At 34.9% G+C, this 23,040-nt stretch overlaps 2 protein-coding genes across 5 annotated transcripts in view; one reads left to right on the top strand and one right to left on the bottom strand.

Annotated features, from left to right (window-relative positions):
- Positions 1-5,912: 5,912 nt before the first annotated feature.
- LOC117341076 (beta-1,3-galactosyl-O-glycosyl-glycoprotein beta-1,6-N-acetylglucosaminyltransferase-like) lies at positions 5,913-10,201 on the top strand. The gene is made up of 4 exons (XM_033902909.1): positions 5,913-6,037; positions 6,548-7,391; positions 9,105-9,331; positions 9,756-10,201. Exons 2-4 carry the CDS (start codon positions 6,616-6,618, stop codon positions 10,040-10,042), a joined length of 1,290 nt encoding a protein of 429 aa, XP_033758800.1. The 5' UTR covers positions 5,913-6,037; positions 6,548-6,615; the 3' UTR covers positions 10,043-10,201.
- Positions 10,202-10,326: 125 nt separating this feature from the next.
- LOC117341074 overlaps positions 10,327-23,040 on the bottom strand; it is a 36,911-nt gene continuing 24,197 nt past the window's right edge. For 3 of the 4 annotated variants that reach the window (XM_033902905.1, XM_033902907.1, XM_033902908.1), the window contains 7 exons: positions 21,727-21,806; positions 20,763-20,784; positions 18,841-18,964; positions 17,096-17,258; positions 16,600-16,615; positions 16,287-16,348; positions 10,327-10,780 (listed from right to left, as the gene is read on the bottom strand). In XM_033902905.1, the coding sequence (XP_033758796.1) occupies positions 10,713-10,780; positions 16,287-16,348; positions 16,600-16,615; positions 17,096-17,258; positions 18,841-18,964; positions 20,763-20,784; positions 21,727-21,806 (535 nt within the window). In that variant the 3' untranslated portion in view covers positions 10,327-10,712. The remainder of the gene's footprint in view (positions 10,781-16,286; positions 16,349-16,599; positions 16,616-17,095; positions 17,259-18,840; positions 18,965-20,762; positions 20,785-21,726; positions 21,807-23,040) is intronic. The other variant, XM_033902906.1, reaches the window with a different exon arrangement.

Genomic DNA, 23,040 nt, shown 5'->3' with positions numbered 1-23,040 from the left:
TATAGAGTCCGGAGTAACAGACATCTACTTGATTGTAGTTATCATTAACAGTATATCAATAAAGATAAAGTTAGAGATCCAGGTGAAGATATATTAAACAGAACAATAATTGGACCTGATCAAAACTTCTTTAAAACATGTTAAAAACCCTACCTACATCAACCCAAAACTGATCATAACGTCTTTAAAATATGCGTCTCTTCTATAAAACGGTGTTGTTTTTTTTCAATCTTCAGACTATCATACCCATTCCACTGTGTTCTTGGTAGGATAGGTTTTATATTGCTGTTAACTATACTATTGTACACATCGTTAAACATACGTCTTCGTTCTAAATAAAATACATTGATGAAGAAAATGTGAATTGTGGAATTTCCTGCTTACAATATTTTCCGGTTTGGTGGTTATCCAATCTACTTATCTATCCACGGGAACAATTCTTCACTACTTCTGTTTAATTTGCTTTTTTATTTTCAAACGAGACTGATTATATTGGTCTGTTTATCAGAATAATTAATAAAAACCAAACAAATGCGTTCATTTTTATATTTAGATGAAATAATGACGAGGATCCTATCGGTAGAAAATACCCTCTAAATGAAATCACCGACCTCAAAGAGTTTTTCCACATCAGTCACTTACGTTGATATTTACTTACAAGTAACCAGCTAAGACAGCTGCTTATTATAAAAGTGATTATTACAACGGTTAATTTCCCATTGCTAGATAGCCGCATTCCTGCTTCTCCAACATAGACGTGATGATGTTTACATATCTCAGTTGGTTCTATATTCTAGTATTTGTTTCTTATATAATGTCGTTAAGGGTTAAACAATTAAATCAGACTTTGTGAAATGTAAAGGTAAACAATTAAATCAGGCTTTGTGATATGTAAAGGTAAAAAGTCAAATCAGACTTTGTGATATGGAAAAGGTAAACAATCAATTCAGACTTTTTGTGAGATATAAGGTAATGCCTATTCCTTTGTCTACTATTTAGGTTCCGTGAAATCTCTCCATCATTGAGTTGATTAACTTTTGCGCTAGTTTTTCCCGAATGAACTTGTCTATGTGTTTAATTACCACGCTAATATAAATGACATTTAGTTATAGATGTCACGGTTACACAGATGACATTTAGTGTATAGATGTCACACTTACACAGATGACATTTAGTATATAGATGTCACGGTTACATAGATGACATTTAGTTATAGATGTCACGGTTACATAGATGACATTTAGTGTATAGATATCACACTTACATAGAAGACATTTAGTTATAGATGTCACACTTACATAGATGACATTTAGTGTATAGATGTCACGGTTACATAGATGACATTTAGTTATAGATGTCACACTTACATAGATAACATTTAGTTATAGATGTCACACTTACATAGATGACATTTAGTTATAGATGTCACGCTTACATAGATGACATTTAGTGTATAGATGTCACACTTACATAGATGACATTTAGTTATAGATGTCACGGTTACATAGATGACATTTAGTGTATAGATGTCACGGTTACATAGATGACATTTAGTTATAGATGTCACGGTTACATAGATGACATTTAGTTATAGATGACACGGTTACATAGATGACATTTAGTGTATAGATGTCACACTTACATAAATGACATTTAGTGTATAGATGTCACACTTACATAGATGACATTTAGTTATAGATGTCACGGTTACATAGATGACATTTAGTTATAGATGTCACACTTACATAAATGACATTTAGTGTATAGATGTCACACTTACATAGATGACATTTAGTTATAGATGTCACGGTTACATAGATGACATTTAGTTATAGATGTCACACTTACATAGATGACATTTAGTTATAGATGTCACGGTTACATAGATGACATTTAGTTATAGATGTCACACTTACACAGATGACATTCAGTGTATAGATGACACACTTACATAGATGACATTTAGTGTATAGATGTCACACTTACATAGATGACATTTAGTGTATAGATGTCACACTTACACAGATGACATTTAGTTATAGATGTCACACTTACATAGATGACATTTAGTTATAGATGTCACGGTTACATAGATGACATTTAGTGTATAGATGTCACGCTTACATAGATAACATTTAGTTATAGATGTCATGGTTACATAGATGACATTTAGTTATAGATGTCACGGTTACATAGATGACATTTAGTGTATAGATGTCACGCTTACATAGATGACATTTAGTTATAGATGTCACGGTTACATAGATGACATTTAGTGTATAGATGTCACGGTTACATAGATGACATTTAGTGTATGGATGTCAAGCTTACACAGATGACATTTAGTTATAGATGTCACACTTACATAGATGACATTTAGTTATAGATGTCACACTTACATAGATGACATTTAGTTATAGATGTCACACTTACATAGATGACATTTAGTGTATAGATGTCACACCAACATAGATGACATTTAGTGCATAGATGTCACGGTTACATAGATGACATTTAGTGTATAGATGTCACACTTACATAGATGACATTTAGTTATAGATGTCACACTTACATAGATGACATTTAGTGTATAGATGTCACGGTTACATAGATGACATTTAGTTATAGATGTCACGGTTACATAGATGACATTTAGTTATAGATGTCACACCAACATAGATGACATTTAATTATAGATGTCACACTTACATAGATGACATTTAGTGTATAGATGTCACACTTACATAGATGACATTTAGTTATAGATGTCACGGTTACAGAGATGACATTTAGTGTATAGATGTCACACTTACATAGATGACATTTAGTTATAGATGTCACACTTACATAGATGACATTTAGTTATAGATGTCACACTTACATAGATAACATTTAGTTATAGATGTCACGGTTACATAGATGACATTTAGTGTATAGATGTCACACTTACATAGATGACATTTAGTTATAGATGTCACGCCTACACAGATGACATTTAGTGTATAGATGTCACACTTACATAGATGACATTTAGTTATAGATGTCACGCCTTCACAGATGACATTTAGTGTATAGATGTCACGCTTATATAGATGACATTTAGGGTATAGATGTCACACTTACATAGATAACATTTAGTGTATAGATGTCACGTTTACATAGATGACATTTAGTGTATAGATATCACGCTTACATAGTAAACAATTAAAATGCAATTTTAATATCATTTATACATGCTAAGGAGTAAATTAAAATATATCTAGAAATATGAAGCGTATATTAAAGGCTTAATATAGTCCCTATAACGGAGTGAGGGCGCAGGGTTATGGAGGTGAAAGGTCACACGCAGTGATTTTACTATATATACCTATTACACGGTAACAGTAGCTACCCAGCCACTGAAACAGACTGCATAACTAATGGACACAAGTCAAGGTCAGTTTGTGTTTACATCATTTTAAGGTTGGAATTTATCTTCTATTTGTTCTTATGCAATGGATTCCGTTGATGTATTGATTCTGGGTCATAGCTTTGTGAGAAGGTTACGAGATGATTTGACAGGTTCACGGTCAAATTTAGGTTTCGACCTTGACTATGTTCGCGTCCATTGTGTAGGAAAAGGGGGCAGTCGGGTTCGCGACATCTCATCTATGTCTACCTCGATTTCTAAAATCCACCCTAAAGTTGTACTGCTACAAATCGGCGGTAATGATTTGGATTCTGTGGATCACCAAGATATTTAGGATCGTTTAGCAAGTGACTTACTTTCCATAGCACAGTGGCTTTGTGCGGGATTCGGTGTGACCCACGTGGGAATAATGCAACTTTTTTTTATCGTGCTAAGACAAGATCGATAGCGGTTGGTTTATATAACAGAGGTGTAGACTGCGTTAACAGTAACATCAAATCAATGTGTGATCAGTCGGAAGGATGTTTTTATTGGAGTTGGCTAAAAGCAGCAACTCTGACCCTCGTGACCCTTCCATATAAGGTTGGTAGTACTACGGTCTATTTCGCGCAAGTGCGAGATTTTGTTTACTTCCGCCCAGGGCTGTTCTTGTTGTACGAATTAAATTAGAAACTAGATCGCTTCTGTACCGTTCGGAATTGACCTAAAAGAGCAGACATGTTTATGGATAAGTCGGTATCATTTGTTAGTCTGTTTGTATTTGGATTCGTTTATTAATTATATATCGGTTTATATTCAGCTTGCAAGTTAAAGTATGCCAACCAATTTGTTTACACTTGTTCATTCACGGAAGCGGTATTACGTTGAATTGTGTGCAAAACTAATTCAAGAACGTGGTCACTCTACATCAGATGAAATTGTCGTGCATTTATGAATGCTATCTATCATATAACCAGTGATCATTAGCTTGTTAACAATTAACACAATGTCGTATGGCAAAAGCTACATTATGATACTCGAGCTTTAAACTTGTAATGTTCGGTAACATGAATTTAAGTAGGGTTTTGGTAACTTTGACCAAACTCAGTTTAAATATAAAATGTATTACTCCTAATCAACATAACGTGATAACAATTAATATGCTGCCCTGGATTATTATCAGGGTTAAATAACTATGGTAAAAGTTCATGGGGTGTAGTACCTTGTGTCCAGTTGAGCAACTTTTTGTTTTATTGTGCATCATTAATTGTTGTGCAGGACATTCTGTCCGGTTGAACAACAGTTTGTTTATGTTGTGCAGGACCTTGTGTCCGGTTGAACAACATTTTGTTTATATTGTGCAGTTAATTGTTGTGCAGGACCTTGTGTCCAGTTCAACAGCAGTTTATATAATATCATACACTATCATGTTGTGCAATCTCCAGTGTCAAGTTGAATAGCTTCACTTCCATTATTTGTGCAGGATAACATTTCCTGTGGCACAAACATTGGTTACATGTTTATGTTGTTTTGAGGTAAACAGACATAGTTCGTTCCTTCAATTTCATTTTCAGGCTCCACCGGACCTATCCGGAGATCTCGCAGAAGGGCGGCCGTTAACCACATCATTATATATAGGCCACAGACCCAGTCAGCGAGGAGTGCCACTGATGTAACAACAGCAGCAAATGTTATTGCAGCAGCTGTTGTAGCAGCACCCAATTTTCCCTCGACAAAAGACATTACTGCTGAACTTTTGAATCAGATGATAGCAAAAGGCATCGCCATTCAGCAACCCACTTTCGGTACACCTTATACAACATCTGACCAAGCAATGCCTCACTCGATTCAGCAGAGGCAGTCCGGGTTAGACTCTACAGACCAATAGCAGTGATGGCATGCCAGGATAACCTGCCATTCACAGCACCAGCAGCGGCAGAAGGATCTGCATTTTCCGTGGGTTATGGTTTTTGATCATTAGGATAATCAGATACCATTGTGGCGGTTCTATATCCCCCACCTTGGACCAAAGTTCGATTCATATGGTTGATTTTATGAATATCAACTTGTATTGCAAGTTTATTTCAATTGTCGTTTAATTATACAAACGGCCAATTTCATTTCAATCTATGGTTTTAGTTGTTTGTCTTCTTTGGTCAACAAGCTTGTCATGTCCGAAGTCATGTATAAATGACATTTAGTGTATAGATGTCAAAGCTAACATACTAAACAATTTAGTACGTCTTAAATTCATTCCATATTGTTTTACTCCTTTAAAATGCCCCAATAAAGTACCTTTCGTTCACAAAAGTGATAGATAAAGAGAGGATAAAAATGGGTGATAATGATTTCTGTACTTTACCTAATTAAGTCTTATTTCCACAGTGAATGCCTACCTGTCAATCAATCGACATTTCGGGAGCGATGTTGTTTGGTATGTGCGATAACATGTAGAAGGGGAGAAGGTCCTGTATCGCCTTATCAATCAGTACCTTAGTAACCTCTCAGTCGTTATCTGACACACTTTGGGTTGATCCATTGATCGAACTTTATCGTCGAATACTTGGTGTTTGTTAACCTATATACGCATACCTCTATATGACGGCGTACAACAGGATTGGTTTCGATAGAAGCTTTCTACATCGTCAGGTAGGTGAGATGTTGTAACCGAGGTTTATAATGTAACATTTACCTCTTACTAACTTTCTTATTACTGCTGATTGTGGATCCCTATATTTCCCCCCGTTTACTTAACGATGGGAAACCGTGTTTTTTCTCATATTGTTTTTATTCCAAAGAGAAAATTTAACACACTATGACGTATGTCCGTCCGTTTCTATGTATTATACTAATGAACCAATCTTCAATGTTTGTATGTACCACAACATTGTTTTCAATTATTACAAAGATATCTTATAAGTCAATTCTTCAAAAATTGCATACTGTACTTTTTTATTTTAAAAATGCTTTGTTTATATATTTTTTGTATCTTGTAAATGCTGATATCCATTGACATTGTATACACGTCTTTTAGAGGACAATATTGTTTCTCTCTATAAAATAATGTATTAATACAACATATGTGAATACATTGTTTTACCTTTGTACGTATGTTCTTATAGTACAGATGATACACTATGACGTCTTGTTCTATTCCAGACGAAGGTGAACAACACCTGTTCGGGAATTATGTAGTCACCTTCGATGTGGTGGATAATACAGAAGTGATGGGGTTCTATAGGAAACTATCCTCCCAGTTCTATATGTACGTGTTTGTGTTCATATTTACCACTGTATTGCTGCAATACTTCAAATCACGAACTAAACTTGATACCTTTGTTCCGTTAACACACAATAACTCTGTCACTCGTAGGCTAGATAATGAACACGTGAAGCAGGATCTAAAACAGCGACTTCACTTCGTATTTCCTGATTTTCGAAGAAAGAGTGTCTTACCATTAAGCTGTCCATTGCTGTTTTCTGGTAATTCTTCAGAGCAAAAACGCGCGATGATAGTGAAGAGAGTGCCAAAGCAGCTGGATTATTACCAGAAGCAAGCCAAGAACTGTGAACACTTCAAAGAGGATTACATCACACATCCTCTGACGCAGGAGGAGAAGGACTTCCCGATAGCATATAGTATCTTAGTGTATAAGGATTTAGCCCAAGTCGAGCGACTTCTGAGAGCTATATACCGGCCACAGAACTACTATTGTATACATATCGATTTAAAAGCTGACAGAAATTTCCGAAAGACACTGTCACTAATCGCAAACTGTTTTGAAAATGTGTTCATTACAAAGATATCGGTGAATGTTCAATGGGGGACGTTTACAGTTCTCGAGCCGGAACTTGTGTGTATGGAAGAGCTATGGAAATACAAGACATGGAAGTACTTTATCAATCTAACAGGACAAGAATTTCCCCTACGAACCAATGGAGAGCTCGTGAAAGTTCTGAAAATCTATAATGGTACCAACGACGTGAGTGGCACCGTGAAGAGGTATACTTTATCTAGATAGTATATGTCATTACTGTTATAATATGTCTGATGGCTATAGCTTATCTATAACACCATAACCTATCGTTATCAAACGAATGTTCAAGAAGGCCTGTCCCACTAACATAGACACATTATCAGAAGGATATTTCCTAATGGCTAGGATCAAACTTTTACATTCAGGCGTTTTGTAATTGATGACACTAATTTTTGTCATACGTATAATTGATCATTTATGTGATCTGGACTATAATATTCAGCTGTTTGTAACAACTCCTAATTATAATCAGCTGTGACGTGGTTTGTAACAACTCCTAATTATAATCAGCTGTGATGTAGTTTGTAAAATTCCCAATTATAATCAGCTGTGACGTGGTTTGTAACAACTCCTAATTATAATCAGCTGTGACGTGGTTTGTAACAACTCCTAATTATAATCAGTTGTGATGTGGTTTGTAACAACTTCTAATTATAATCAGTTGTGATGTGGTTTGTAACAACTCCTAATTATAATCAGTTGTGATGTGGTTTGTAACAACTTCTAATTATAATCAGTTGTGATGTGGTTTGTAACAACTCCCAATTATAATCAGCTGTGATGTAGTTTGTAACAACTCCTAATTATAATCAGTTGTGATGTAGTTTGTAACAACTCCTAATTATAATCAGCTGTGATGAAGTTCGTAAATAGTTTCCTATAAGTGCTGTTTAGAAATAAAAATTAATAATTTTAACTTTTGAAATTTAGATTGATATATATATATATATATATAAGTAAAATATAAAAAAAAAAACTCTCCGTTAGCGCTTTCGTCTATAACTAGCCAAGACGAAAGCGCTAACGGAGAATTGTTTTTTTTATTTTACTTTTATAATTCGTCCGTAAGGATAAAAACAATTTATTATCTATTATACATATATATATATATTGTAATGTTGAATGTATAAATGGCCATAAACAGAGATATAAGATGCCAACAATGACATTCATTTTGTATCATTACTAGATAACACGTCCATTTTCACATTGGCGGTGGTGATGCGCGATCACCCGAGCGAGGTTGGCCATTGGATTCTGTTTTCTATACAAGTCATTGACACGGAAGTGTTATCTAGCAATGGTAGCAAAGGAATGTCATTGTCATTACGATTTGCTTGCCTCTGTCTGACGATCATCATCGGCACCCACGTGATCTGTCTTTCCATTGCTCCTATCGATTCCGTGGGGTCACTGGGACAAAACGTCTAGTATTCATAAATTATTCGTGAACCAAATCCTGTAATCTCACTGGTTCCGTAGATAATGACTACGGGAAATCTGACAACTGCGAAACGTCGTGTGATATGTCTTGGTTGTTTTGGCAAGATAATAATATCGCACATGGGCGGAGCTATCTTGGTACCTTGGTATACCGTTTCTATTTTTCAGACGAAGAATAACTTCATTAATAAGCGGCATTTCGATTGGCCGATAAGATATTAATATTTATGTCAAACCGAAGGTTTTTAAAGCCAGTGTTCCCACCGCCAAACGGGAGATTCAGCGAAGGCCGACAATGCCTGCCGTTAATATGTAAACGTCTGTCCGAGTGAACACTTTGAAATAACTTAGCAATATTTTCATCACTCGTGAACTGATAACTGTCTCACTCAGCTGAACGCTCAACACAATGGCCAAGAATACGTTCTGGTCTTTATTTCAGTTTTTCATTCCAGAGCAAATAAGCAGCGATGGGCTAAAGCAGGCAAGCCCCCGGCTGGGATTCTACCCGGGAAGGGGTCTGTCCATATCACCGTCAATAGACACTATGTGGATTATATCCTACACAATCAAACAGCTCACGACTTCCTTGACTGGTGTAATAAAACGTCGGTACCAGACGAGACATACTTCGCCTCTCTGAACCACAACCCTCAGCTCGGGATCCGGGGTTCAGTTAACGGTAAATTTGTTTAAATTATTTTTTTTTTTCTCATGAATATATTATTATATACAAAAAAGACATGATACTGTTATGTTTTCCTGTAGAAGATTTCGACTGGTTAATATTTCTGGATATGTCTGTAGATAATGCCTGTGATAACCCGGAACAATGGTATGGCTTCATTGGATTTTTACTGTTATGATTGTAAAATAATAAATAGTTTTTTATAATATGACTGTTTCCACTGCAACGAATGCAAATGTAATTTGGTGAAAAAGTCATTGTTTATATTTCTAATATCAAACTATTCCATTTACCTTTTTACGTGTCCCTGATGATCATTTCGGATATAATCGTGTATTTTGTCTACTAGTATATTACATGTGTATGAACTCATCAATTATGTAGCAAGACATCCAGTACTTGTTTTATACTGTTTCAGGATATGTGGAGCCATATATAATGAACTCTAGATTCAAAAACTGGGGAAATCTGCCTTGTGGCGGGAAAGTAGTTCGACAAATTTGCATATTTGGTATCGAAGATCTGCCAGTACTTTTCGGGAGAAGCGAATTATTTGCGAACAAGTTTTACTGGGACTTTCAGCCTCTTACTCTGGACTGTATGGAGGAGCTATTGTATAACAGAACACGGGATGGCTATTTAAACAAAATGAAATTTAATTCAATGTTATATGAAAATCTGCAATTTTTGAAGAACCGTACATGACCAAACCACGTCTGTGATTCCGTCGGTGAATGTGGAATTTTAAGGACGTCAAAACATGATAAGAGTTCCCATATGGTTGTTGGTCCATGGGTTAACGAACGCACGTACATTATTTTGACAACTGTACTGTTTTTCTCAAAATAAATTATTTTAAAAACACGATAGCACCACAATATTGGTTTATAGTAGATATCATTTTCAGGCTGTGAGTGCACAATGTTTTCAAATCCCTCCAGACGATAATTTAGTCAGAATGTTGTTTTACAGTAAAAAGTCAGTCAGGCTTTGAGACTACAATGTTGTTTATTCCTTCCAGATGAGAGTTTAGTCAGGGTGTTTCACGACATATCAACCGTCTTTTTCATGGCATATCAACTGTCTTTTTCATGACATATCAACTGTCTTTTTCACGACATATCAACTGTCTTTTTCACGACATATCAACCGTCTTTATCACGACATATCAACTGTTTTTTTCACGACATATCAACCGTCTTTTTCACGACATATCAACTGTCTTTATCATGACATATCAACTGTCTTTATCACGACATATCAACTGTCTTTATCATGACATATCAACTGTATTTTTCACGACATATCAACTGTCTTTAACACGACATATCAACTGTCTTTAACACGACATATCAACTGTCTTTAACACGACATATCAACTGTCTTTTTCCGGTTCCTTCCGTGGTCTTTGCACATCCACATACTCAGTTTCATTTGGTTGTTCTACAATAAAGAGCAAGACAAAATAAAACTAGATATACATTTCATGCTTTTTTCATATTTAGCCGTTTATATCATTACATACCTACCCGTTTATACAATTACGCACCCACCCGTTTATATCATTACATACCTACCCGTTTATATCATTACATACCTACCCGTTTATATCATTACATACCTACCCGTTTATATCATGACATACCGAAGCGTTTATATCATTACATACATACCCGTTTATATCATTACATACCTACCCGTTTATATCATTACATACCCGTTTATATCATTACATACCTACCCGTTTATATCATTACATACCTACCCGTTTATATCATTACATACCTACCCGTTTATATCATTACATACCTACCCGTTTATATCATTACATACCTACCCGTTTATATCATTACATACCTACCCGTTTATATCATTACATACCTACCCGTTTATACAATTACATACCTACCCGTTTATATCATTACATACCTACCCGTTTATATCATTACATACCTACCCGTTTATATCATTACATACCTACCCGTTTATATCATTACATACCTACCCGTTTATACCATTACATACCTACCCGTTTATATCATTACATACCCGTTTATATCATTACATACCTACCCGTTTATACAATTACATACCTACCCGTTTATATCATTACATACCTACCCGTTTATATCATTACATACCTACCCGTTTATACCATTACATACCTACCCGTTTATATCAATACATACCTACCCGTTTATACCATTACATACCTACCCGTTTATACCATTACATACCCGTTTATATCATTACATACCTACCCGTTTATATCATTACATACCTACCCGTTTATTTCATTACATACCTACCCGTTTATATCATTACATACCTACCCGTTTATATCATTACATACCTACCCGTTTATATCATTACATACCTACCCGTTTATATCATTACATACCCGTTTATACCATTACATACCTACCCGTTTATATCATTACATACCCGTTTATATCATTACATACCTACCCGTTTATATCATTACATACCTACCCGTTTATATCATTACATACCTACCCGTTTATATCATTACATACCTACCCGTTTATATCATTACATACCTACCCGTTTATATCATTACATAACTACCCGTTTATACAATTACATACCTACCCGTTTATATCATACCTACCCGTTTATATCATTACATACCTACCCGTTTATATCATTACATACCTACCCGTTTATATCATTACATACCTACCCGTTTATACAATTACATACCTACCCGTTTATATCATTACATACCTACCCGTTTATATCATTACGTACCCGCCCGTTTATATCATTACATACCTACCCGTTTATATCATTACATACCTACCCGTTTATATCATTACATACCTACCCGTTTATATCATTACATACCTACCCGTTTATACAATTACATACCTACCCGTTTATATCATTACGTACCCACCCGTTTATATCATTACATACCTACCCGTTTATATCATTACATACCTTCCCGTTTATACCATTACATACCTACCCGTTTATATCATTACATACCTACCCGTTTATACAATTACATACCTACCCGTTTATATCATTACATACCTACCCGTTTAATGCATTACACTACCCGTTTAATCATTACATACCTACCCGTTTATATCATTACATACTACCCGTTTATATCCCATTACATACCTACCGTTTATATCATACATACCTACCCGTTTATATCATACATACTACCCGTTTATATCATTACATACCTACCCGTTTTATATCATTACATACCTACCCGTTTATATCATTACATACCTACCCGTTTATATCATTAATACCTACCCGTTATATCATTACATACCTACCCGTTATATCATTACATACCTACCCGTTTATATCATACATACCTACCCGTTTATATCATACTACCTACCCGTTTAATCATTACATACCTACCCGTTTATATCATTACTACCTACCCGTTTATATCATTACATACCTACCCGTTATATCATACATACCTACCCGTTTATATCATTACATACCTACCCGTTTATATCATTACATACCTACCCGTTTATATCATTACATACCTACCCGTTTATACAATTACATACCTACCCGTTTATATCATTACATACCTACCCGTTTATATCATTACATACCTACCCGTTTATATCATTACATACCTACCCGTTTATATCATTACATACCTACCCGTTTATATCATTACATACCTACCCGTTTATATCATACCTACCCGTTTATATCATTACATACCTACCCGTTTATATCATTACATACCTACCCGTTTATATCATTACATACCTACCCGTTTATATCATTACATACCTACCCGTTTATATCATTACATACCTACCCGTTTATATCATTACATACCTACCCGTTTATATCATTACATACCTACCCGTTTATATCATTACATACCTACCCGTTTATATCATTACATACCTACCCGTTTATATCATTACATACCTACCCGTTTATATCATTACATTACCTACCCGTTTATATCATTACATACCTACCCGTTTATATCATTACATACCTACCCGTTATATACATTACATACCTACCCGTTTATATCATTACATACCTACCGTTTATATCATTAATACCTACCCGTTTATATCATTACATACCTACCCCGGTTATATCATTACATACCTACCCGTTATATCATTACATACCTACCCGTTGATATCATTACATACCTAACCCGTTTATATCATACATACCTACCCGTTTTATCATTACATACCTACCCGTTTATATCATTAACATACCTACCCGTTTATATCATCATACCTACCCGTTTATATCATTACATACCTACCCGTTTATATCATTACATACCTACCCGTTTATATCATTACATACCTACCCGTTTATATCAATTACATACCTACCCGTTTATATCATTACATACCTACCCGTTTATATCATTACATACCTACCCGTTTATATCATTACATACCTACCCGTTTATATCATTACATACCTACCCGTTTTAATCATTACATACCTACCCGTTTATATCATTACATACCTACCCGTTTATACAATTACATACCTACCCGTTTATATCATTACATACCTACCCGTTTATATCATTACATACCTACCCGTTTATATCATTACATACCTACCCGTTTATATCATTACATACCTACCCGTTTATATCATTACATACCTACCCGTTTATATCATTACATACCTACCCGTTTATATCATTACATACCTACCCGTTTATATCATTACATACCTACCCGTTTATATCATACATACCTACCCGTTTATATCATTACATACCTACCCGTTTATATCATTACATACCTACCGTTTATATCCATTACATACCTACCCGTTTTATATACATACATACCTACCCGTTTATATCATTACATACCTACCCGTTTATATCATTACATACCTACCCGTTTATATCATTACATACCTACCCGTTTATACAATTACATACCTACCCGTTTATATCATTACATACCTACCCGTTTATATCATTACATACCTACCCGTTTATATCATTACATACCTACCCGTTTATATCATTACATACCTACCCGTTTATATCATTACATACCTACCCGTTTATATCATTACATACCTACCCGTTTATATCATTACATACCTACCCGTTTATATCATTACATACCTACCCGTTTATATCATTACATACCTACCCGTTTATATCATTACATACCTACCCGTTTATATCATTACATACCTACCCGTTTATATCATTACATACCTACCCGTTTATATCATTACATACCTACCCGTTTATATCATTACATACCTACCCGTTTATATCATTACATACCTACCCGTTTATATCATTACATACCTACCCGTTTATATCATTACATACCTACCCGTTTATACCATTACATACCTACCCGTTTATATCATTACATACCTACCCGTTTATATCATACCTACCCGTTTATATCATTACATACCTACCCGTTTATATCATTACATACCTACCCGTTTATCATACTACTCCGTTTTATTACATACCTACCCGTTTTTAATATACCAATTACATACCTACCCGTTTTATCATCTACCTACCCGTTTATATCATTACATACCTACCCGTTTATATCATTACATAACCTACCCGTTTATACATTACATACCTAACCAGCTATCCCGTTTAAAATTTACTTACCTACGACTGTTATATCATTACATACTAGCTATTTATATCATTAATACCTACCCGTTTTTTACAATACATACCCGTTTTATCTTACATACCTACCGTTTATATATCATACCTACCGTTTATATCATACTATACCTACCCTTTATATCATTACATACCTACCCGTTTATCTTACATACCTACCCGTTTATATCATTACATACCTACCCGTTTATATCATTACATACCTCCCGTTTATATCATTACATACCTACCCGTTTATATCATTACATACCTACCCGTTTATATCATTACATACCTACCCGTTTATATCATTACATACCTACCCGTTTATATCATACATACCTACCCGTTTATATCATTACATACCTACCCGTTTATATCATTACATACCTACCCGTTTATATCATTACATACCTACCCGTTTATATCATTACATACCTACCCGTTTATATCATTACATACCTACCCGTTTATACCATTACATACCTACCCGTTTATATCATTACATACCTACCCGTTTATATCATTACATACCTACCCGTTTATATCATTACATACCTACCCGTTTATATCATTACATACCTACCCGTTTATATCATTACATACCTACCCGTTTATATCATTACATACCTACCCGTTTATATCATTACATACCTACCCGTTTTATACCATTACATACCTACCCGTTTATATCATTACATACCTACCCGTTTATACCATTACATACCTACCCGTTTATATCATTACATACCTACCCGTTTATATCATTACATACCTACCCGTTTATATCATTACATACCTACCCGTTTATATCATTACATACCTACCCGTTTATATCATTACATACCTACCCGTTTATACCATTACATACCTACCCGTTTATATCATTACATACCTACCCGTTTATATCATACCTACCCGTTTATATCATTACATACCTACCCGTTTATACCATTACATACCTACCCGTTTATATCATACCTACCCGTTTATATCATTACATACCTACCCGTTTATACCATTACATACCTACCCGTTTATATCATTACATACCTACCCGTTTATATCATACCTACCCGTTTATACCATTACATACCTACCCGTTTATATCATTACATACCTACCCGTTTATATCATACCTACCCGTTTATATCATACCTACCCGTTTATACCATTACATACCTACCCGTTTATATCATTACATACCTACCCGTTTATATCATTACATACCTACCCGTTTATATCATTACATACCTACCCGTTTATACCATTACATACCTGGAACACGCATATCCATGTACTCGCAGCGTGAGTCATCTTTTTCTGGTTCGTCCTCTTTCCTACAGCAAGTTTGTTTACAAATCATTGAGTTTTGTTAAAACGAGAAATATCTAATAATCTTCGAGTTTTTACATATTATCTTATCATACCCAAAACAATACAATACATTTTCGACTATTTTATTTTATTCCACACCATCTTGGGAAAGGGTGTGGACTTTTAACAGATATTCCATCATGTTCTGTTAGCGAGTAGTGTCAGCATCGTGAGATAGATATCAGTAAGAATAACAAGCAAAGATCATACTTACAATTCAGATAGTTGACCTGTAAAAGGGAAAAACAATGAACTGGTATCATCAGATATGTAAGCATTTAACATACACATAAACACCTTGACCACCTTATCTTTGTCTGTATTTCAAGTCTTCAATACATTCTATGGCACGGATGTTATTTGTGCATGTGTCATTATTTAGCTTCGTGTTATCATTGGGGATTATATAACTTAACACCAGATCTGCTGCTGGCAGCGGATTTGTTATTGAAATCTCCAATCATATTTTATAAGAACAATACTTATTGAACATCAAAATCTGAATCCCCCATCCGCGGCTGGCTACAGATTCGTTATTCGAATCCCTTATAACGAATAACGAATCCGCTTCTAACTCCAGCCCGCTAATATACATAGTGAAAATAAATCCCCATCAAAAGCACAAGATAAAGGGGCGAGTGATAAAGGTGACCATTTTTCTGTTTCCTATAACTCTATTTCGTTCCCACGTACATGTATACATTATCTACCTATTTCGGGCCCATCAGCCCCCATGGTTGTCGGGGGGTTCCCGGGCTCCAGGTCCTGGGTTTCATCGTCTATAGTGGCCACTGTACACTTATATTTACGACTCGGAGGCTTCTTAAATATCGGCGGCGGCTTCTTCTTCTCTGATGTCGCGTACACATCCTTCTATCAGCAATAAACATGACGTCATTGAAACAAATTAAACAGGAAACACACGTGACTCCGAAAAGTGGTTAATGCTCGTGTCAGGGAGTCAAACGGTATTGTCTGGTAAATTAAAATAATGTGGAATGTTAAACTCGGGATGTTAGTTATTATGGTTAAGGTAAAATAATGTGGAATGTTAGACTCGGGATGTTAGTTATTATGGTTAAGGTAAAATAATGTGGAATGTTAGACTCGGGATGTTAGTTATTATGGTTAAGGTAAAATAATGTGAAATGTTAGACTCAGAATGTTAGTTATTACGGTTAAGGTAAAATATTGTGAAATGTTAGACTTGGGATGTTAGTTATTATGGTTAAGGTAAAATAATGTGAAATGTTAGACTCGGGATGTTAGTTATTATGGTTAAGGTAAAATAATGTGGAATGTTAGACTCGGGATGTTAGTTATTATGGTTAAGGTAAAATAATGTGGAATGTTAGACTCGGGATGTTAGTTATTATGGTTAAGGTAAAATAATGTGAAATGTTAGACTCAGAATGTTAGTTATTACGGTTAAGGTAAAATAATGTGGAATGTTAGACTCAGAATGTTAGTTATTACGGTTAAGGTAAAATAATGTGGAATATTAGACTTGGGATGTTAGTTATTATGGTTAAGGTAAAATAATGTGAAATGTTAGACTCGGGATGTTAGTATTATGGTTAAGGTAAAATAATGTGGAATGTTAGACTCGGGATGTTAGTATTATGGTTAAGGTAAAATAATGTGGAATGTTAGACTCAGAATGTTAGTTATTACGGTTAAGGTAAAATAATGTGGAATGTTAGACTCAGAATGTTAGTTATTACGGTTAAGGTAAAATAATGTGAAATGTTAGACTTGGGATGTTAGTTATTATGGTTAAGGTAAAATAATGTGGAATGTTAGACTCAGAATGTTAGTTATTACGGTTAAGGTAAAATAATGTGGAATGTTAGACTCAGAATGTTAGTTATTACGGTTAAGGTAAACTAATGTGGAATATTAGACTTGGGATGTTAGTTATTATGGTTAAGGTAAAATAATGTGAAATGTTAGACTCGGGATGTTAGTTATTATGGTTAAGGTAAAATAATGTGAAATGTTAGACTTGGGATGTTAGTTATTATGGTTAAGGTAAAATAATGTGGAATATTAGACTTGGGATGTTAGTTATTATGGTTAAGGTAAAATAATGTGGAATATTAGACTTGGGATGTTAGTTATTATGGTTAAGGTAAAATAATGTGGAATGTTAGACTTGGGATGTTAGTTATTATGGTTAAGGTAAAATAATGTGAAATGTTAGCCTCAGAATGTTAGTTATTATGGTGAAGTTAAAATAATGTGGAATATTAGACTTGGGATGTTACATATTATGGTGTAGGTAAAGTTAATGGTATTACTTCCAACAAATACGTATTTTAGGGAGAAATATCGTGTTTTAGTAACACAAGTGTCTTCAAATAAGAAAACGATCAGCAATATTATTAATCTACATATGAGTAGAACAGCGTTATCAGTTAAAGGTGTCATACACAATAAGAAAGTTTTGTGATACCTCTGGTTCGCTCTTTGGAACAGCTAGTCTGACTTTTCCTTCTACTTGTGAGGCTGTTGACCCCGCACGGGAAGAGGTGAATAAGGCTGACCCAACAGGGATGTCGTCATATATGTTACCAGCACTACAAACAAAACACGTCATTATCTAACAACATCTTATCCCGAATCTGAAGGTTTACGGTGGATTATCGTTGTCATGATTTAACACTCCGTCTTATCAAAACTGTCATCACTGTTTTGTTAGTTGCTTTGTGTGGCTGTAGATATGATGATATCTTATGTCCGGAACTCTACCAACAATTCATATTACTAGTAAATACATCAACCTTTTGTCATAAGGGGTGAGTTAGCATAATCTAAGTTTTTTTGTTTGCTATTATTCTGCTGAAGGGTTTATCACATATCTCTTCATGTTAGATAGATTTAAGAAATATCTATCTTACACTGCTTTTCATGCCCACGGAGTAGTCTGCGTTCAAGGGGGACAATTCTTACAACGTCCCCTGCTTGTGTTCACATATATATCAGCTATCATCGCCGGTGTCAGGTTTTAAAAGTTGGACTATAAAAATATATGATTACCACCAGCAATAAACAGATAGGGTTAGAGGTAAAGCGACTAGACTAAACTGTACATGCCTACTGTAACAGAACAGCGCCTACCATGCAGGTTTGTCACACAATCAGCGGGCAATGAATTCATACTTAAAAAAAAAAAAAATGGCAAACACCACGACCGACAAAATGGTTCCGTCTACGTTTGCACAGGGGCCTGATATTTTGCTTACTCTAGGTGTATTTGGACTTATCCTAGAGTGTGCGTGTGGCACATTTTCAGACGATTTTTGGCTCCTAAAGTAACAAACATTTAGTAAACATGACAAACCTCAATGTTCATATAAGAAGATATCTTAATTGTAACAGAGCCTATATTTGTGTAGACTAACTAGGAAATCTGTCATTCTAGCCTTACAATATCATCGTCGTTATTTACCTTAGACATTCCATCAAGAAAACCGGTTAACACATGTAACACATGTAACAGAAAACATCGAATATTCGTATCGAGTCACTGTTCCACGCATAAAGTTGCCAAAATCACCGTTGATATGACCGCCCACGAAACATCGCCGTTTTATGACGATCGAGATCGACACCACTCGAAAAAGCCTTTAAACTATGTGAATGGAATTCCAGTGATAGTCGTGATGTCATGCAGTGACGAAGTATTTCATAAAAAAGTGACTGGACAATAAAAAGTACGATGTATTTCGTAAAATGATAAAATAGGTCGAAGTGCAACTAAGTACATGTATATGTAAAATTGGCAAAACTAATTTCCTCGCTGATTTTTCAAAGTATTGGTAATAGAAATTCATTTTTATCTTTTTTTTCTCTGATGTCAATATTTTGATCAAGGACATGTCAATAGTCGTTCAAGTTACGGCAATCTGTGTCGGCAAATTATACATGCGTTCATCTTTAAACCATAAAGAAAGGAAATATGTGTGCTAACTTACAGGTTAGTGAAAATGAGTTAGATCTGTCAGAATATCTTAAGTCTTTTTGTTAAGAACTTCAAATAAAGAAAAACAAAATAAGAAAATTGATGGTTGAGAGACATTCTTTGCCAGAATTTTGGTAGAGATATGAGAGAGATTCTCTTTCATTATGTGTGTATGTCGGATAGGGACATTCCACCCTCATCACAAAACCTTTGACAAGCCTCGGGTTTCACCACATTTTGTGACCCTTGGGTGATATATCCCTATATACAATGTACACACATAATAAGTAGCCTTATGATATTCTAGAGAACAACGAATACTTTACTGTATACATAACAGTAACAGCCTAAGCAGAAATTAACCAGAATATCCATACCGAAATGGGGAGATAGGAGTTAAGGTAGGAACGTACTTATCTTTCTTGGTTCCGCCTTCTGGAAAATAAAATGGAAACAGAAAATTTCAATGTAGGTCGTGATGATGAACATGATCGCGATATAAAATGGCGTCTACCTGGTCGCGTCGGTTGTATGACCAAGGTCAAGGTCGATCGTACTCAATATCAGGACAGTAATCACGAAACTTTACATCTGAATGGGACTTGCGTTAAACGCCCTCTATAAATACGCTCGTCATGGGGCTGTTTTCTAGTTCTGTTTTTCTGGAACTTAGAGATGGTAAAAACCAAATAACAGTATAAAATCTCGAGTTACAACCGTTTTCTGGAAGGTGCTTGAAAGTGACACGTTAAAGGACGACGGATGCTACATTATATCATCAGCTCAACTAAACATCTGATACCTAAAACATCTGATACCTAAAACATCTGATACCTAAAACATTAGCTCACTAAAACACCAGATCACTAAAATATCAGCTCACTAAAACATCTGATCACTAAAATATCAGCTCACTAAAACATCGTATCACAAAAATATTCGATCACTAAAACATCAGCTCACTAACAGCGCACTAACACATCTGCCCAATAAAATATCAGCTCACTTAAATATCAGCTCACTTATACATCAACTCACTAATACATCCGATTACTAAAACATCAGATCAATACTACATCATATTACTCCAATACATGTATCAGATCTCTAAAATATCAATTCACTAAAATATCAGCGCACTAAAACATCAGGTTAATAAAAACATCAGCTCACTTAAATATCAGCTCACTAAACATCAGCTCACTAAACATCAGCTCACTAAAACATCCGCTCACTAAAACATCAGTTCACTAAAACATCAGCTCACTAAAACATCAGCTCACTAAACCTTCTTATTGTCTGATTAATTTGAAATGTTGTCCGTTATTCTATTTTAAGTTGTTTTATCAGTTCCGTTGTGATTGCTGCTTTACCTACCAACATGTATACTTGAAGCAATGGAATTGTACACACCGGAGACCAGTCCAAGAGAAGTTTTCCCATCGCCTTTAGCTTTTCTGGAAAATGAAAGGTAAATGGTGGACAATTAATGTTTTCTCGTTCAGCATTTATCATATGATGAGAGCCATTTTATTTTTCTGTATTTTTTATGAGCAGAGGTGGGGGTTAGTTTGTTCTAAGTAAAATAATTAAAACCTTTCAAAAAGAGTTATATAAATAGACAGGTTATCTTATAAATAGACAGGTTACCTTATAAATAGACAGGTTACCTTATAAATAGACAGGTTACCTTATGGGTGGTTATAAATAGACAGGTTACCTTATAAATAGACAGGTTACCTTATAAATAGACAGGTTACCTTATAAATAGACAGGTTACCTTATGGGTGGTTATAAATAGACAGGTTACCTTATGGGTGGTTATAAATAGACAGGTTACCTTATGGGTGGTTATAAATAGACAGGTTACCTTATGGGTGGTTATAAATAGACAGGTTACCTTATAAATAGACAGGTTACCACACAGGTTACCTTATAAATAGACAGGTTACCTTATAAATAGACAGGTTACCTTATGGGTGGTTATAAATAGACAGGTTACCTTATAAATAGACAGGTTACCTTATAAATAGACAGGTTACCTTATAAATAGACAGGTTATCTTATAAATAGACAGGTTACCTTATAAATAGACAGGTTACCTTATAAATAGACAGGTTACCTTATAAATAGACAGGTTATCTTATAAATAGACAGGTTACCTTATAAATAGACTAGACAGGTTACCTTATAAATAGACAGGTTATCTTATAAATAGACAGGTTACCTTATAAATAGACAGGTTACCACACAGGTTACCTTATAAATAGACAGGTTACCTTATAAATAGACAGGTTACCACACAGGTTACCTTATAAATAGACAGGTTACCTTATAAATAGACAGGTTACCTTATGGGTGGTTATAAATAGACAGGTTACCTTATAAATAGACAGGTTACCTTATAAATAGACAGGTTACCTTATGGGTGGTTGTCGTAAAGCAGATATTTCTACTGTATGTCTTAAAAAAGTGTGATCTACACAATCAAAATGTAAAACAAGAGGCCGCAAGGGACTGTATCGTTCACCTGATTGATTTGACCAAACGTCAAAATAATGGCCATGTTCAATTTAGCTGTATTTGTTGATGTCAAACAATGTTATCTATGATCATAGGGTAGGGATCTCAACTGCTTCAAAGATATAACCCTGAAACGAAGGTCACTCCAGATGGGTGTGAAAAGTCCCC

This window comes from Pecten maximus, chromosome 13 (genome assembly GCF_902652985.1).
Source record: "Pecten maximus chromosome 13, xPecMax1.1, whole genome shotgun sequence".
Taxonomy (NCBI): Eukaryota; Metazoa; Mollusca; class Bivalvia; order Pectinida; family Pectinidae; genus Pecten; species Pecten maximus.
Note: the sequence above shows the minus strand (reverse complement) of the source record. Positions and strands in the feature narration are given on the sequence as shown.

Excerpts from the sequence above, each read along its gene's own strand:
- LOC117341076 (XM_033902909.1), top strand. The coding sequence starts at position 6,616 with ATGGGGTTCTATAGGAAACTATCCTCCCAGTTCTATATGTACGTGTTT. Across the intron at positions 7,392-9,104 it reads GTGAGTGGCACCGTGAAGAG|AGCAAATAAGCAGCGATGGG; the intron begins GTATACTTTATC and ends TTTTCATTCCAG. Across the intron at positions 9,332-9,755 it reads GATCCGGGGTTCAGTTAACG|GATATGTGGAGCCATATATA; the intron begins GTAAATTTGTTT and ends ATACTGTTTCAG.